The sequence below is a fragment of the Cnephaeus nilssonii genome (assembly GCF_951640355.1).
Source record: "Cnephaeus nilssonii genome assembly, chromosome: 12".
Taxonomy (NCBI): Eukaryota; Metazoa; Chordata; class Mammalia; order Chiroptera; family Vespertilionidae; genus Cnephaeus; species Cnephaeus nilssonii.
This window is the reverse complement of record NC_137083.1, coordinates 52,844,273-52,863,025: the sequence shown is the minus strand read 5'-3', so window position 1 is coordinate 52,863,025 and position 18,753 is coordinate 52,844,273. Positions and strand designations below refer to the sequence as shown.

At 39.4% G+C, this 18,753-nt stretch overlaps 1 protein-coding gene across 3 annotated transcripts in view; it reads right to left on the bottom strand.

Moving 5' to 3' along the window:
* Nucleotides 1-18,753, bottom strand: part of BRAF (B-Raf proto-oncogene, serine/threonine kinase) — a 136,325-nt gene that overhangs the window by 26,704 nt on the left and 90,868 nt on the right. For all 3 annotated transcript variants that reach the window (XM_079786536.1, XM_079786534.1, XM_079786535.1), the window contains 3 exons: nt 6,597-6,643; nt 5,713-5,831; nt 1,266-1,397 (listed from right to left, as the gene is read on the bottom strand). In XM_079786536.1, coding sequence (XP_079642662.1) covers nt 1,266-1,397; nt 5,713-5,831; nt 6,597-6,643 — 298 coding nt within the window. The remainder of the gene's footprint in view (nt 1-1,265; nt 1,398-5,712; nt 5,832-6,596; nt 6,644-18,753) is intronic.

The following is an 18,753-nucleotide window of genomic DNA, read 5'->3' as shown; positions in this document are numbered from 1 at the left end:
TTTTCCATTGATTTTTAGGAAGAGTGGAAGAGAGAGGGGAAGACAGAAACATCGATGTGAGAGAAACACGTTGATTGGTTGCCTCCTGCATGAGCCCTGACCAGGGTACGGGCCAGGGAGGAGCCTGCAACCAAAAACCAAGTTCCGTGCCCTTGACCGGAATTGAGCCAAACCGGCTAGGGCATGTATGAATATTATTTAATCACAGTTTATATGTCAACTATTGTTTTGTAATATATTAACAGTGTGCTGCAATCTCTCTCTCTCTCTCACACACACACACACACACACAAACACACACAAACTTACTTTTAAAATGTTGAGGTATACAAGGTAATTTCAGTAAAGACAATTCCTTTTCTTGGCCAGTGTTAAAAGCCTAGGTGAATTTAATATTACTGGGATAGAAAAGGCAAAGATTTGCATATGGCTACATTAGTATATTTGGGAAGGTAAGGGACAGAGAACAGCTACTTAGGAAGAGAGAAGTAAAAATATTCCCTCCTACTAGAATTCTCATTATAGAAAAATGAAAGCATGATGTCACAGTTCTTCCATTTACCTAGTTTTAAAAATTAAACAAAATGGAGAAAGCTTAATAATTTTAAGAATTTGATATAAAGAAGTTCATGGCTGAGTACCTGCTCAGGTAGTACACTCTGTGATACAATGAAATAAAGGTATACAGCCCAGATGCTGTAGTAGCAGAGCTCATGTTCCTAACCGCGTGCCATGGTCAAGAAACATGAGGTACAGTCATTGTTGTGTTCTAGTTTCAGAAGATCAGGAATTTCACTCCATTACACTTAATTAAGAATGAAGCCCAGCTGGTGTGGCTCAGTGGTTGAGCATTGATCCATGAACCAGGAGGTCACGGTTTGATTCCGGGTCAGGGCACATGCCCCAGTTGCAGGCTCAATCCCCAGTAAGGGGGCATGCAGGAGGCAGCCAATTGATAATTCTCTCTCATCATTAATGTTTCTCTCTCTCCTTCTCCCTTCCTCTCTCTGAAATCAATAAAAACATATTTTTTAAAAAAGGTCTCTTTCTGTAATGTATTGACTTAAAAAAAAAAAAGAATATTTCAAGGAAAGGCCTTACATGCTGCTATTACTATCAAAAGTATTCAAAAGGTATCTAAACTGGTGACAAGGACCCAGAGGTCTATCCCTCATATGTATCCAGAACTTAACACTTCTTTTCTACAATGAATTGGAACTTGATATAAATAGTAAAATAAACCACAAGAGATGATAAATATTTACCTGGTCCCTGTTGTTGATGTTTGAATAAGGTAATTGTCCAGTCATCAATTCATATAGAACAATCCCAAATGCATATACATCTGACTGAAAGCTATAAGGGTTTTTGTCTTGCATTCTGATTACTTCTGGTGCCTGTTAGAAAATAAAAAGAAAAATATTTGTTTTTTCTTCTTTACTTTAACTGAATAAAGACTGAAAACCAAACTATTATGATTCCCAGAAAAATGCTCTTATCATTAAATAACCCACCTAATATGTAATTAATTTTCTTACTAGTAGTCAAAGAAATATAACTGATTAAGAAAGAGTAAAAATATGCCCTGTAAACTCTAAAAGAGGCAGTGTTAGCTGAGATTCTATCTGTATTACTAATATTTTTATAATTTTAGCAGCTGCCCTCTTTTTACACAAAATATCATCATTGCTATTTGAATTCTTCCCTTGACTTATCTACCAAGAATCAGTCCCTACTTCCCATTCATGATTCAGCAAATAAATACTACACCTGTGGTTGTAAGATGTTTGGGAGTAGCACAACCACTTTGGCAAGTGCCTTAGAATTTAAGTTTTCCCATTGGTACAAATTATTCTCCTCATCTAAGGACACCTTAGATAATAATGGCAAAATTTCAAGACTGATAAACTCAAATCCCTTTCCCGCCTCCAAAAATTGTATAAACATGCCAAAGATGTCTTATTAACAAAAGCAATAGGCAGTGGGTAGATTTAATAGAAGGTGGTATGAAAAATCTTTTTGCTCCTGCTTCTTGGGCAAAGATATAGACCAAATCATATTTGCTATATACATTTTTGTACATTTCGGTCACTGTATTCTACAGGTAGATTTCTTATTGGCTACTTACTTGAAATACAACAAATGGTTGGTTAAATATTAGCTTTAAACAGTTATTTCACCTTGAATCTTCTGTATTGTTTCATTTGGAAGGAATCAAATAAATTGAAGGGTATTAATAAAAACTCTGTGAAAACATTAATTTGATACCAAAACCAGGACTAACTGTAAAAAGGTCAAGAGTAAGGACAAGAGTCCTGGTTACTGGCCAGAGTAAGGCAAGTGAGACTATCTCACAAGGCAGGGAATAATGGCACTGAGCCTCACCTGGAGATCAGAATCACCTGTGAAGCCTTGAACCTCTCAAGGTCCAGACTGCATTTCAGCCCAATAACACAACATCAGAATCTGGGGATACATTGGTTAGTTTTTAAAGTTCCCTAGATGTTTTTAATGCTCAACCAAAGTTGAGAACCACTGATGGAAGATGTGTGGGAGGGAGATCCTAATAAGAGTGAAAGGATGGGGGTAAAGGGAAGGTTGTATCTACTTGTTTTTGTCTTACACTTTACTGATATTGCTTTTACAGTACAAAATAAGCCACATACAACTGTGATGTAATGAACAAACCAGAAAACTGAGAGGTTGGTTATGATACAGACATAATTTTCAAAGCCAGAACACAATTTCTGTGAGGGACAGAGTAATAAATCAATTGAAAAGTTGCCTTTAAAATTTATTTTTTACCTCACTGTTGTTGGTAGATGACTTGATAAAAAGTTGTATGTCATCTATTTACAATTTATGCATTATTAATCCTGTTAGTTTAGTGTTTTAATTTGCAAAACAGTTTTTTACAAAGTTTTCTTTCTCTTCTAAGCTATAAATAAAACAAGGCTGAGAAGACTATTGTAAATAATTCAGAGCATTATATAACCTTGGTTCTGACCAAACTCTTCTTTCCTAGCCTATGGATGTTCTAAATTTGTTTCTGAAGGCAATGTCAACCCCAAAAGATTTATTCAACAATTAAATGTACTATTGGCTAATCTCTCATCTTCAAACTCAGTTTGGGGAAATAAAAGATGAACCCATCTATCCAGGTATCAACAGAAAAGAAACTAGAACAAAATATAAAACTTCATGTATAATAATCCACTAAGGTCTTTGAATAAAGACAAACCCAAACACTTGACTAAGCCTCTCTCCCCCACACTAGTTTAAATAAATACACCTCTAAAACGTGTATCAATTATTTCTTTATAATTTTAATGATTTTGCAATTTCAACATTTAAAAATCTGTTGCACCCTCCTTAGGATACACTGCCGTCTTTCTTAAAAGGTGTGTACCTTAAAGGTGCCTGAGATTTGCATTATAATTACTAATTAGCTTCTTGTTTATAATTATGTATTAAAACAATTAAACATATATTAAAGAAAAATTCTTCCCAGCTCTAAATACTGAATCTTAGAAATAGAAATGGCTTTAGAAATCCACTAGTCCAGCCCAACATTAAAGATGGAGACTTGGAGGCAGTTAAGAAAGGTGCAGATAAGAGTCACACAGAACATTACAGTACACACCTCCTAACTCTAAGTTCAATCCCCCTCCCACCTTGCAGCTTGCCCTAATTTCAGTTATTACAAGAAATCATAGCTCAATTTAACCCTCGGCTTATCTGGACTAATTCAGAACCCTACCTTGTAATTCCCTTCTTGGAGACTGATACAGAGAGTTCAAAGAACTTAGGCAAATGTGGCTCTGAAAGCCCCTTACTGCTTTTCTGTTTCCAGTAGGGTGTCCCAAAGTGCACATTCTGTTATTTAAAAACTGCACTAATAGTTTTGGGACACCCTGTATTCAGCTTAGAGCAGCAGTTCTCAAACTTTTTGGTCTCAGTACTCATTCAGTCTTGAAAATTACTAAGGCCCTAGCCGGTTTGGCTCAGTGGATAAGAGTGTCGGCCAGCAGACTGAAGGGTCCCTGGTCCGATTCCAGTCAAGGGCACATGCCTGGGTTGTGGGCTTGATCCCAGTGTGGGGCATGCAGAAGGCAGCCGATCAGTTACACTCTCTCATCACTGATGTTTTTATCTCTCTCTCCTTCTTTTTTCCTCTCTGAAATCAATAAAAATAAGTTAAAAAAAAAAAAGAAAGAAAGAAAATTACTAAGAACCCCCAAGGAGCTTATGTATTATATCTGTGGATAAATAATCATATTAAAACTAAACTGAGAAACTGTTAAAATACTTATTAATTCATTTGAATAATAAAACAGCAACAAGTAGATGCTAACACAAATTACACATTTTTAATGAAAAGTAACTATATTTTCAAAAACAAAAAAAACTTTAGTGAGAAGAACAGTCCTACAGTTCTTTTTGCCTATCTGGTTTAGCAGCAGCCAGCTTGAGTCATCTACTTTGCTTCTGCATTCAATCTGGTGTGATATTGTTCTGGTCAACATCTGAGGAATACGAAGAATAATCTGGGCTCACACAAGGATGACCTTGGGGACTTCTAACAGGGTCTTGGGGACCCTCTTGAGAATTACTGCTTAGAGAATGATTCCTAGACTGCCCCCATAGCGTGCTGAAGGTAACTACACAGAAGTTTTGGTTTCTTTCTTTCATATGTTCTCTTTCTTCTTTTCTACAAAGTAGAAATAGGAATAAAGAGAAGAGAGCCCAGCCGGTACAGCTCAGTGGTTGAGCGTCGACCCAGGAACCAAGAGATCGCTGGTTTGGTTCCTGGTCAGGGCACGTGCCCGGGTTGCGGCTCAAACCCTAATAGGGAGCATGCAGGAGGCAGCCAATTGATAATGTTCCTCTGTTTTCGATTTTTCTATCTCTCGCCTCCTCTCACTAAAAATCAATAAAAACATGTAAGAAAAAAAGAGAAAGAAAGACCTATGTAGGGCAGCACAAAGCTGGCAGTGTTAAAAAATCTCTCTTTTTTTTTCTCTTCTCTCCCAGGTGCTCCATAATTACATGGTTCTTCCTAGTCTAAATAAAGTAACTCCAAATTAGGCTTAAATAAGACTGTGAAATAGCCTCTCCTCCTCTTTTTTTAAAAAATATTTTAAAATCAATTTTTTGAGAGAGAGGAAGGGAGAGGGGGAGAGAGAAACACTGATGTGAGAGTCCTCATTGCAGCCCCCTCCTGGGAATTGAGCTGGAACCTGGGCATGTGCCCCGACTGGGAATCATACTGGTAACCTTTCAGTGCACAGGAGGCCACCCAACCGAGCCACATGGGCCAGGGCAAACAGCCTCTCTTTAAAGGAGTAGTTCTCTTCACAAACCTTAATAATGGTTGCAGATCACACATGCTTAAATTGCATACTTTTTTTAAAAACTGGGAACAAGGAACATTTGGAACACAAAATATTTTAGAGACAATTTTAAATAAAATATAAACAATGTTTAAAAAACATATTTTTGTTTGAAAGATACTGAAACTAGTTTCATAATATTATTTTTAAAGATAAACAAAAAAGTCAAGATTTATTTACATAAAAAATAAGATGAATGTTGACTTTTGTGAACACTGGGAACTATTAAAATACTATAGCTGAAACCTTCAATGACTTTCTAGTACTCAGTAGCATCTCAGGGTCCCAAAAATTAATGTAAAAAGGCCTCAATTCTTACCATCCACAGAATGGATCCAGACAACTGTTCAAACTGATGGGACCCACTCCATCGAGATTTCACTGTGGCTAGACCAAAGTCACCTATTTTTACTGTGAGGTCTTCATGAAGAAAAATATCTGTGGTGTAGTAAGTAAAGGAAAACAATAGATCTCATTTTCCAATCAGAGCAAGCATTATGAAATTTAGGTAAGAGATCTAATTCCTGTAATTCTGTAATATGAAATTCTTTGAAAAAAGGTGTAGTACTTTATATATTAATTAGGTCTATTTGGCCTGTATGACCTGGTTTTAAGGTTTTGGGGGCTTGAAATGAGGTAGAATAAGGTGAGATGCTTTCCTAAGTATATGGGAGACCCTGAAACTTCCCACAAGATTTTAGTAACATAGGCCCAAATATCCTTTTGGCACTGCTGGGGAGTGGTAAAGGCTCTTCACTGGAATGAAGGTGGTTGGTAGACAGGATCTTAACCTGAGTTTATGGAAGAGGAAAAAAATTTTTTTTCTCACCTCACGTTATCCGTAACTTAGAGCCTTCAGTTACATCTCACCTACTGCTGAGCAAGGTCAGAATGCTAAAAGGAACTAGTAGATAACTACAAACTACCTGTTTTACAGTGCTGATAGAATGTAAGCAAGAAATCAAAAAGAGCCCTACTATCATAAAGATTTCATAGATTTTTGTTGTAATGCTCAATCGTTCACAAACCAAAAGCAGGTTGTAGTACCTTGTTCTACTACACTTTCATGCAAACCCATTTATTAATTCTCTTTACAATACATTGAACTTAGCATGAAACTGTTTTTACATAATGTGAAGATAAAATGCAGAAGAAAAAGTCAGGATGTTTTCAAACTTCGCAGACAAATTTCAGGAAGGATACTATTACTCTTGAGGTCTCTGTGGATGATTGACTTGGCGTGTAAGTAACTGAAAAACAAAACATCATTTTAACCTGAGTAGGGCTAAATACTCTGGCCTCAAATTTTATAGAACATATTTAGGGGTAAAAATAAAGATGTGTTTAGAATCATGATACAACTACAAACTGTACAATGTGATAACCCCTTTACATAAGAAATAATAAAATAGACTGTAAATAAATTTAGGATTAGAGGAACATATTACTAATATGGTACAGCCAAAATTTTGTTTTCCACTAAAAAACTTTGCTTTTTCTTTTACTATTTACCAATACAAACCTTTCACTCCAGTCAAGTCTATTTACCCATGTCCTTTAAATATACCTTAAATATCCCCTCCTATACCCATCCCTCAAATTAGTTTTGTTCTATTCTCCACCTATTCATACCACTCCTTTAAGATTGAATATACAATCTAACTCCTGGGTGAAGCTTTCCTATGAATAACTCAACTGTAAGGGATCTTTCACTGTTCAGTTATATAGAAATTATTGGAACAGCTTGATTCAATAATTTTTTCCACCTATGTTCACTTTCTATTTAGAATGTAAAAGTCTACTAGAATATGAAAGTTTGATTGATAAAACCATTCTTAAAGGTAGTATTAATATATTCTTAAAATACCTTCTTAAAACTAGTGTGTAGCAAACTTCCTCTATAATAGCTTTAGTTAAGTTCATTGAGGGAAAAGGGCTGGGCCTAGTTTATTTCTGTTTATCCCCAGTGCCGAGTACAGTGCCTGGCATAAAGCATTTAAAACACATCAGCTGAATCAACTATATTGAGATGCATATAATGTCCTAGTCAAGGTAATTTTTCTTCATTTAAAGCTGGAGAAAACAAATGAGACTTCTGAAATTTGACAATGACTATTAGGAAATAAGTTTTGCTTTAAAATGAGATTATAACGTCACTGTTAAAAATAGGTTTGTAAATCATTAAGCTTATAATTTATACTTTGTTTTCATCTAAGCTTCCACATCCTCTTAGAGAATAAGATTTTGATACTTTTTTTCAGACAAAATTTTCATTTCAAACCACTGTTTATACAAAGTAACCCGAGCTCCTCCTCCAATTACTCTGACTTCACACTATTTCCTTCAGAGCTTTTACCACAATCTAAAATTACCTTTTCATCATGACTTTTTAGGCCCAGTGTGGTTTCAAACACAAAAATTTACTTGAACCCAAAGTTCTGCAGTGACACAGAAAGAAAAAAACATATGGCATCTTAGCCAGTTTGGCTCAGTGAATAGAGTGCCGGCCTGTGGATTGAAGGGTCGAGGGTTTGATTCTGGTCAAGGGCATGTACCTTGGCTGAGGCTCTGGCCCCAGTTGGGGCATGTGCAGTAGGCAACCAATCAATGTGCCTCTCATGTCAGTGTTTCTCTCTCTCTGTCTCTCCGCCTCCCTTCCACTTTCTCTAAAAATCAATGGAAATCCCTAGCTGGTTTGGCTCAGAGGATAGAGCATTGGCCTGCGAACCAAAGGGTCCTGGGGTTTGATTCCGGTAAAGGGCACGCACCTTGGTTGCAGGCTCCTCGCTGGCTTAGGCCCTGGTTAGGGATCTAGCAGGAGGCAACCAATCGATTTGTTTTTCTCACTTCGATGTTTCTCTCTGTCTTTCCCTCTCTCTTCCACTCTCTCTAAAAAAATATCTCTCTGGAAAAATATCCTCGGGTGAGGATTAACAAAACAAAACAAAAATCAATGGAAAAAATATCCTTGAGTGAGGATTAACAAAAAACAAATAAAAAATATGGAGAAAAATAGGTCTCAATTGAAAGCATTTTCTAGATGGGAGACTTTGTCTCCATTAGAAGAAGGGGGATAAACGAGACAGTTTGCATGGTGGAGCTCTGTGCTTCAGAGGGCTGGTGTTTAGCCACAGAAAGGTGTCTGAAGAAGTTCTGTCTCCTTTGAAATTAAAAACAACAGATGTGTGGTTCATGAGTGGAAAACATGGCAGCATGATGAAGTTACAACAAGGGAAGATAAAGGTGTTCTTGATGGATGGTGTCAATCTTTTCAACAAATCTGATACAAAGAAATATAGTGAGAATACAGTAGATAAAAATATAACTAGAGGGCTGAGGAGAGAAAATTTCTGATCAAGAAAATACTTGGTAATTAAGATATAAATATGATTGCTGAGCTAGCAATTTAGCCCTAGTAGAAATTGTTTAGCATAAACCTATTATAGGTCAAAGTTGCATATAGCTGCAATTTGAAATAACATTACCTCATCCTATGTAATCCTTTATTGTTTAAAATCTGCTTTCTTAATTTTTATCTCATTTAATAAATCTTTCTGTAACATCTCTATAACAAAAGCAGCAAAAGAATAGAAATCCAGGAGAAGGAACCAAGATGGCGGCAACGTTCAACAACTAAACTGCTGCCGCGCACAACAATTTTAAAAATACAACTAAAAGACAAAGCATCTACCACCCAGAACCACAGGAAAGCTGGCTGAATGGTAGATTTACAACTAAGAAGGAAAAAGAAAGAACAAACGTGGAAGGGCTGAGGTACAAAGGCGCGTGAATCGGGCTGGTGGCGGGTGATGGGAAGCGTGGCTTTTTTTCCAACCCGAAGGGAGATAAGCTCCCGATCACTCTGAAATCCGGGGAGAAGCTGGACTCTCGGCCATCGTGTCGGAAAGTGAGAGTGACTTTCTTGCAGAGGTGCGCCCAGCAATCAGTGTTTACTGCGCTGGAGCACGGGACACAGGGACTTGGAAAAACGTGGAAAGGCAGACTAGCAGCCATTGTGATGACCTGAGACCCCGCCCCGCCCTGAGACCCGCCCCGAACATTCTACAAATCCGTCCAGGCTCCAAACAGCAGCTTTTGCATATAAATGACCTGCCCTGTGGCAGCTTAACCAAATAAACTGCAGCTCCAGTCAGACTGCTCCAAAACCACTCAAACAAAGAGGAGAAAACTGCAGTTTTTGGTGTAACTCCTGCTGAGTGGCCTCAGACAGTAGCTGACCTGCACCCCATTGGAGATCCAGAAACGAGGGCATCTAGTGGTCGGTGTGAGAAGACACCAGATTTCAACCACTCGCATAAGGGACACGTTCAAGAGGCAGACTCAGTGAGCGCCAAAGCCCTACTACAACAAGTCCCGGCCCATAAACGTGTCTCCAGCACAGCAATTCTTCCTTTATAGACACAGCGGGTCCTCACAGCCAATTGGCCTGGAGGTCAATTCCTCCCAGTGACACCAACAACAATCAAGACTTAACTACAACAAGGCTGTACACACAGTCTAAAAAGGGGTGCACCAGGAGCGTCCACCTCAGGTAACTGGGAGGCTGACCCGTTGAACCAATAGGACACAATAGGACACAAAGCTACCCTACCAACTCAGGGAAGCAGCAAAAATGAAAATGAGGAGGCAAGGAAACAGATCCCAAACAAAAGAAATGGAGGAGAACAAATGACTGGACATAGAGTTCAAAACCACGGTTATAAGGTTTTTCAAGAATTTCATGGAAAAAGCTGATAAATTTAATGAGACCCTCGAGGATATGAAAAAGGTCCAACTAGAAATGAAACATACACTGACTGAAATAAAAAATATTATACAGAGACCCAGCAGCAGACTAGAGGAACGCAAGAATCAAGTCAAAGATTTGGAATACAAAGAGGCAAAGGACACGCCTCCAGAAAAGCAAGAAGAGAAGAGAATTCAGAAAGTAGAAGATAGTGTAAGAAGCCTGTGGGACAACTTCAAGCATACCAGCATCCGAATTTTTGGGGTGCCAGAAGAAGAGAGAGAGCAAGACGCTGAAAATCTATTTGAAGAAATAATGACCAAAAACTTCCCCCACCTGGTAAAAGAAATAGACTTACAAGTCCAGGAAGCACACAGAACCCCAAACAAAAGGAATCCAAAGAGGACCACACCAAGACACATCATAATTAAAATGCCAATGGCAAAAGACAAAGAGAGAATATCAAAAGCAGCAAGAGAAAAACAGTTAGTTACTTACAAGGGAACACCCATACGATTATAAGCTGATTTCTCAACAGAAACTATGCAGGTCAGATGGGAAGGGCAAGAAATATTCAAAGTGATGAATAGCAAGAACCTACAACCAAGACTACTCTACCCAGCAAAGTTATCATTCAGAATTGAAAGGCAGATAAAGAGCTTCACAGATAAGAAAAAGCTAAAGGAATTCATCACCACCAAACCAGTATTACATGAAATGCTGAAAGGTATTATTTAAAAGGAGGAAAAAGAAGAAAAAAGTAAAGATAAAAATTATGAACAACAAATACATACCTATCAACAAGTGAATCTAAAAGTCAAGTGAATTAAAAATCTGAAGAACAGAATAGACTGATGAACATAACAGAATCAGGGGCATAGAATGGGATTGGATTGATAATTCTCAGGGGAAGGGGGTGTCTGTGTGGGGGGTACGGGAAGAGACTGGACAATATCATACACCTATGGATAAGGATAGCAAGGGGGGGAGGTAAGGGCAGAGGGAAGGGTGGGAACTGGGAGGAGGGGAGATATGGGGGGGGGGGGAGGAGAAACAATTGTAATAATCTGAACAATAACGATTTATGAACAATGAAAAAAAAAAAGAATAGAAATCCAGGTCTATATAATAATGGAAGATTGGAAAGGGACTCAAATTCCCCAGCCGAAAAAATGGGATGAATATCATACCTCAATTCCCACATAATATAATGTTCCAGAGTAATTACTACACAGACTGACACTAGAACACAACTTCCTAAGCACCTACCAGTCATAACAAAGATAACACATAACTGGTTGAGGGTAGAAAGGGAAACAAGAAAAAATGAACTTTACTTGCTGCAGCTGATACACAAGTCTATCCATTATTTAGGACAATTAAATTACCTCCTTCTTACCTCTCTAAGATGGTAATGAGAAACAGCTTTACAAAAGTAGTAGAAAATAAAGAAGAACATACGCTACAAACTAAATGAGTATCATTATCTTTATAGGTTTCTCCTAGGAGTCACCTTCCTTGAAGAAATAATGTCTACCTACAGAATCATTTAATCTTAAAGCTGGGAAATCATCTAGTAAAATTTGTTCTCTATGCTGCTTCTTTCAAACTCTTATCCAAGATCCAGCCTTTCAATATTCTTTTTAGGGCATAATATAATACCCCCAAAGTAAATACAATACTCTAGATTTGATCTGATCAACACACACTAAAGTGAAATTCTCATCTTCATCTTCCACTTGAATGTAAGACTTGAAACCATAAAACTCCAGAAAAAAAACCTAAAAGCAAACACTATAAAACTTTTATAAGAAAACAGAATTACAACCACCTCTTGTACATGTACAACATTTTATTTATTTATTTTAAAATATATTTTTATTGATTTCAGAGAGGAAAAGAGAGGGAGAGACAGAAACATCAATGATGGGAGAGAATCACTGAGCAGCTGCCTCCTGCACACCCCCCACTGGTGATGGAGCCCGAAACCCAGGCATGTGTCCTTGACCAGAATCGAACCTGGGACCCTTCAGTCTGTAGACCAACGCTTATCCACTGAGCCAAACTGGCTAAGGCATTTTAAAGTCTTCAGAATATTTTTACATCATTTGGTTTCATAACCATCATGATTCTTTGTGAAGCAAGCAAAATGATAACAATTCCACTTATGCTGATGGGAAAACCAGGGCCCAAGGACTTAAGTGTCTTGGCCACAGAAGAAAAGGGCATGGATTCTGAGCATACAGATTTGGGTTTGAATTCTAACTACTTCACTTACTAGCTAAATGACTTTGGATACATTACACAATTTCACTAAGCTTTGGATTTCTAACCTGTAAAATGGAGATAATATTGTTTACCTCTGTGGTTCCTTTTAACACGTTTACTAAAAGGCCACTTACCAGGGGCTAAGCCACAAGTGTTGTAAGTCTTGAAGATAAAGCAGAAATCCCAACCCTCGAGGGGCTTACATTTTAGTATGGAAGACAGAAAATAAAATATATACTAAGAGAACATAAAAGTATTCTACAGGTGGAGAACAGGAAATGCTAAGTTGCAAGTGATTGTAATTTTAGGCCAGGAAGGGCCTCTTTTCAAATAACATTTTGAGTAAAAATTTAGAAGGGAGGGAGAGTCATGCAGATGTGGGATAAAAAACACAGCAGGCAGAGGGACTATCAAGGCAAAGTCCAACAGGCATGTGCTTACCATGTTCTAAGAATGACAAGAAGGCAAACTGGGGTTTGGAAGAGAGGGAATATGAGGGACAAGAACAGCAAACAAGATGAGAAGTAACAGAAAGGGCAGTGGAAGAGTAAGGATGGTGGTGGTGGTCACACTGAGAAAGGCCCATTGTAAGGACTTTGGTTTCCTTTCTGAGTGAAATGTGGAGACACTACAGCAGAGGAGCAACATAATCTGACCTAAGTAGTTTTTTTTTTCCTTTTTTAATTCTTACTGAATTTATTGGGGTGACATTGGTTAATAAAATTATACAGGTTTCAGACAGAACCAAGATGGTGGCATAGGTAAACACCTATACTTGCTGCCTCTCACAACCATATCAAAATTACATCTAAAAGGCAGAACAACTACCACCCAGAACCGTGGGAAAGGTGGCTGAATGGAAGTTCCACAACTAGAGAGGTGAAGAAAGCGCAGTGAGACTAGTAGGAGGTATGGAGGTGCAGAAAGTGCTGGCACCTGGATGTGCTGCTCTTTTAATTGGGAGGAAGATACAAGCTCCCGCTTGCTCTGAACTCCAGTTCCGGGCGAGATTCTGGGAGACCCAGACACATATGGGGAGAAACTGGACTGTCTGGCATCAGGACAGGAATGCCAGGAGTGGGATGGAAACTGGGTGGAGGGGAAGAGGAACATCTGTAATAATCAGAACAATAAAGATTTTAAAAAAATTATACAGGTTTCAGGCACAATTCCACACACATCATCTGTACACTGTATTATGTGTTCACCACCACAATATGACCTAAGTCTTTTTATAAAAAAATATTTTTATTGATTTCAGAGAGGAAGGGAGAGAGAGAAACATCGATGAGAGAGAATCAATGATTGTCTGCCTCTTGCACACCCCACACTGGAAATCAAGCCCACACCCCGGGCATGTGCCCTAAGTGGGAATCGAACCGTGACTTCCTGATTCATAGGTCAACTCTCAACCACTAAGCAATACTGGCTGTGCTGACCTAAGTCTTAAAAGTATCACTCTGGCTGCTGTGTTGAGAATAAAATGAAGGTGGGTAAGAGTGAAAGCAGGTACTATCCAGACAAGAGCTAATGGTGGCTTGAATCAGAGCGATAGAAAAATAGGTGATGAGAAGTTGTAAGATTCTAGAGATAGTTTAGAGCTAGAAACAAAAGGAGTTGATAAGAGATTATGTAATATGAGAAAGATAGGAGTCAAAGATAATTACAAAAAGTTAGACTTCAGTCACAGAAAGAAAGAACAGAGCTGCCTACTACTAAGATGAAAATAATGTACAAAGACCAGGTTTGAGAAAAAAAATCAGGACCTCAGTTTTAGACATATTAACATATTTGAGATGCTCATTAGACAAGTGGAAATGTTGAGCAGTTGGATATGACATCTGGAGATCAGAGGAAATGAATTGGCTGGAGACTGGCACAGCAATGGTAATTAAATGGTGTGTCAAGCCATGAAGGTGGATGGAATCCAGGGAAAGGAGATCCCTGGAGTATTCCAACATTTAGAGGTTAAAGATTGAAGAAGAACCAGGTGAGAAGGAACAGATATTAAGAAGAAAGAAAATCAGAAGAATATATTTTAAAGCATTGCTTCTCATATGTTCATAGACAAATCATTTAGGGATATTGTTAAAAATGTAGATACCAATTCAGATCTAGGGTAGTACCTAAAATTCAGCATTTCTAGAAGGCTCCAAGGTGGTACACAGATGCTACTCAGATCACATTTTGAGTAGCAAGGGATGAAGAATATATTTCGCCTTGGTTAGGTGACTCAGTTGGAGGATCATCCTGTACACCAAAAGATTGTGGGTTCGATTCCCGGTCAGGGCACATAACTAGGTTGTGGATTCGAGCCTCGTTCAGGGTGTGTGTGTGAGACAACCAATTGGTTTATCTCTCACATAGATGTTTCCCCTTCCTTCCTTCCTTCCTTCCTTCCTTCCTTCCTTCCTTCCTTCCTTCCTTCCTTCCTTCCTTCCTTCCTTCCTTCCTTCCTTTCTTTTCTTTCTCTCTCTCCTCTCTTTCTCGCCCTCCCTCCCTTCCTTCTCCCCTCTCTCTCTTTTCTTCTCTCTCTCTCTCTCTCTCTCTCTCTCAAAAGAAGACACAAGCAAACATACCTTTGCATGAGGATTAAAAAAAAAGAAAAAAAAGAACGTGTTTCATATCCCTGGCCAGGTAGCTCAGTTGGTTAGAGCATCATCCCAATACACCAAGGATGTGGGTTCGATCCCTGGTCAGGGCACATCCAAGAATCAACCAATGAATGCATAAATAAGTGAAACAACAAATCACTCTCTCTCTCTCTCATCAGTGAATGTATTTCACGAAGAAGGATGAGATCAACTTTATGTTTTTGTTTTTTTTAAAATATATTTCATTGATTTTTACAGAGAGGAAGGGAGAGGGAGAAGAATAGAGAGTTAGAAACATCGATTCAGCTGCCTCCCGCACACTCCCCACTGGGGATGTGCCCGCAACCAAGGTACATGCCCTTGACCTGAATCGAACCTGGGACCCTTCAGTCCGCAGGTCAACACTCTATCCACTGGGCCAAACCGGTTAGGGAAACTTTATGTTTTTGATAGATCAAACAGATTGAGGACTGAGAATTAAACAATGGATGTAGCCACATGGTAACTACCTTATTAGGAGATATTTTAGTGTAGGGTCAGGGTAAAACTGATTGAAGTGGGGTCTAAGATAAAAGTGGAGAAGATAAATCAAGAGACTGAGTAGCAACAACGCTTTTAAGAAGTTTTACTGTAAAGGAAAGAAGAGGAATGAGGTGATAGCTTGAGAGGGATGAGGGAGTAAGGGAGGGACCTCCACAACTTTTGTATTATGTAAATTTTAAGCACAGAGAAAAGCTGAAAGAATGGTATAATAAGCAACCAGATGACTTCCACCTAGATTCAACAATTGTCAATACTCTCCCAAATATGTATTATAAGAAAAATGTTTTAAAATGGAAGAAAACCCAGTAGAAAAAGCAAACCTGATGGTGAACAGGGAAGATCTGCTTAAAAGACCTCAGTGAGTAGGGAAAAGGAATGGGATCTAGTACACAAACTGGAAGGACTGGATTTACTCTTAGTGATAAGGCAGAAAACTGAGCTTGAATGTAGGTAGTAGGTAGATTAATGTTGTGGTGGATGCTTCTAATTCTTAGCGAAATGGCAAGCTGACTGTTCTTGGATAACAGGTGTTAGAGGTTGGAAGTCAGAGGAGGTGATAGTGTCTAGGAGAGAAGAAGCTATGGAACGGAAAGTATGACCTTCCACTGTAAGACATTAAGGGCCCAAATAAGGTTGTTGAAAGGACTGACTAAATTGGAGAAGCAGAATGGCGTAAAAGGTTAAGGAAGGAGAGAAACCAAGATGGTGGCATAGGTAAACATCTGAACTTGCTGCCTCACACAACCACTTCAAAACTACAACTAAAAGGCAAAACTGACATCATCCAGAACCACAAGAAGGCTAGCTAAGTGGAAATTCCTCAACTAGAAGAAAAGAGAAAACCACAAGGAGACTCAGAGGAGCTGCGGAAGTAAAGGCAGAGGTACGGAGATGCACGCGCAGAGAGGGCTGGCAACTGAGTACATGGCTGGTTTTTTCAAGCTGGAGGGAGACACAAGTTCCTGTCTGCTCTGAACTCCAGTTCCGGGTGAGACTGGGGACCCAGACTCATACGGGGAGCAACTGGACTGTCTGGCATCGGGCAGAACTTGAGGGCGGCTTTCTCTCAGAGGTGCTTGCAGCGATTGCCAAGGGACACTGAGACCCGGGGGCCTCTTAGGGCAGGGCTGACGGGAAGCCATTGCTGTTTGCTCAGCCCTGAGACTCCACCACATCTAAGCTGTGTACAGAGGCTTTTGCATATGAATGGCCTGGTCCTTTGAAATCTAAACTTACCTAACAAACTGCAGCTGGGTCAGAGAGACCCAGAACATCCAAAAGAAGGGCCAAGGCCCCACAGCAGCTTGCATTGCTTCACAGCTGGGCCTCATCTGGGCACCTCCAAACCCCAAACAAAGAAGAGGAATCTGCAGATCTCTCTCTGCAGCTCCTGCTGGGTGGCCTCAGGCAGAGGCTAAATTAGCACCTCCTCAGAGATCCAAGAGCCAGTGTACCCAGGGGTCAGAGTAGGACCATCCAGATTACAACTCCTCAGATCCATAAGGGACACACTCAGGGGACAGACTCAGTGAGCACCAAAGCCCCACTGAAGCAAGTCTTGTCCCATTAGAGTGTCTCCAGCACAGAAGTTCTCCCATAGTAGACACAGCTGATCCTCACAGCCAGTTGGCCTGGAGGTCAATTCCTCCCAGTGATACCAACAACAATCAAGGCTTAACTGCAACAAGACTGTGCACACAGCCCACAAAGGGATGCACCAAGAGTGTCCACCTCAGGTAACTGGGGAGGCTGAGCCACTGGGCCCTGTAGGACACCTAGCACACAAAGCCACTCTATGAACTCAGGGAAGCAGCCAAAATGCGGAGACAAAGAAACAGGTCACAAATGACAGAAATGGAGGAAAGCAAACAACTGGATATAGAGTTCAAAACCACGGTTATAAGGTTTTTCAAGAATTTTCTTGAAAAGGCCGATAAATTTAGTGAGAGTCTCGAGGATATGAAAAAGGACCAACTAGAAATTAAGCATACACCGACTAAAGTAAAGAATAATATACAGAGATCCAAAAGCAGACTAGAGGATCCCAAGAATCAAGTCAAAGATTTGAAATATGAAGAAGCAAAAAACACCCAACCAGAAAAGCAAAAAGGAAAAAGAATCCAAAAATATGAAGACAGTATAAGGAGCCTCTGGGACAACTTCAAGCGTACCAACATCAGGATTATTGGGATGCCAGAAGAAGAGAGAGAGCAAGATACTGAAAACCTATTTGAAGAAATAATGACAGAAAACTTCCCCCACCTGGTAAAAGAAATAGACTTACAAGTCCAGGAAGTCCAAACAAAAGGAATCCAAAGAGGACCACACCAAGACACATCATAATTTAAATGCCAAGGGCAAAAGACAAAGAGAGAATATCAAAAGCAGCAAGAGAAAAACAATTAGTTACCTACAAGGGAATACCCATACGACTGTCAGCTGATTTCTCAACAGAAACTATGCAGGCCAGAGGGGAGTGGCAAGAAATATTCAAAGTGATGAACAACAAGAACCTACAACCAAGATTACTCTACCCAGCAAAGCTATCATTCAGAATTGAAGGTCAGATAAAGAGCTTCACAGATAAGAAAAAGCTAAAGGAGTTCATCACTGCCAAACCAGTATTAGATGAAATGCTGAAAGGTATTCTGTAAGAGGAAGAAGAAGAAAAAGATAAAGATAAAAATTATGAACAACAAATACATATCTATCAACAAGTGAATCTAAAAATCAAGTGAATAAAAAATCTGATGAACAGAATAATCTGGTGAATATAATAGAATCAGGGGCATAGAAAGGGAGTGGACTGACAATTCCCGGGGGGGAAAGGGGTGTGCGGGTTGCAGGAAGAGACTGGACAAAAATCGTACACCTATGGATGAGGACAGTGGGGGGGGGGGGGTGGTAAGGGTATGGGGTGGGGTGGGAACCAGGTGGAGGGGAGCTATGGGGGGGGGGGGGGAGAAAGAGGAACAACTGTAATAATCTGAATGATAAAGATTAAAAAAAAAAGGTTAAGGGAATGTACTCTGAAACTTAAGTGCCCGGGGCCAGTTACTTGACCTTTCCATACCCTAGCTTCTTCAACAGTAAAATGAGGCTAATAATAGGACCTATTTCATAGGTTTGTTGAGGTTTAAATGAGGTTGTACATATAAAGTACACAGAGCAATGTCTGGCATGTAGTAAGTACTATAATTGCTAAATA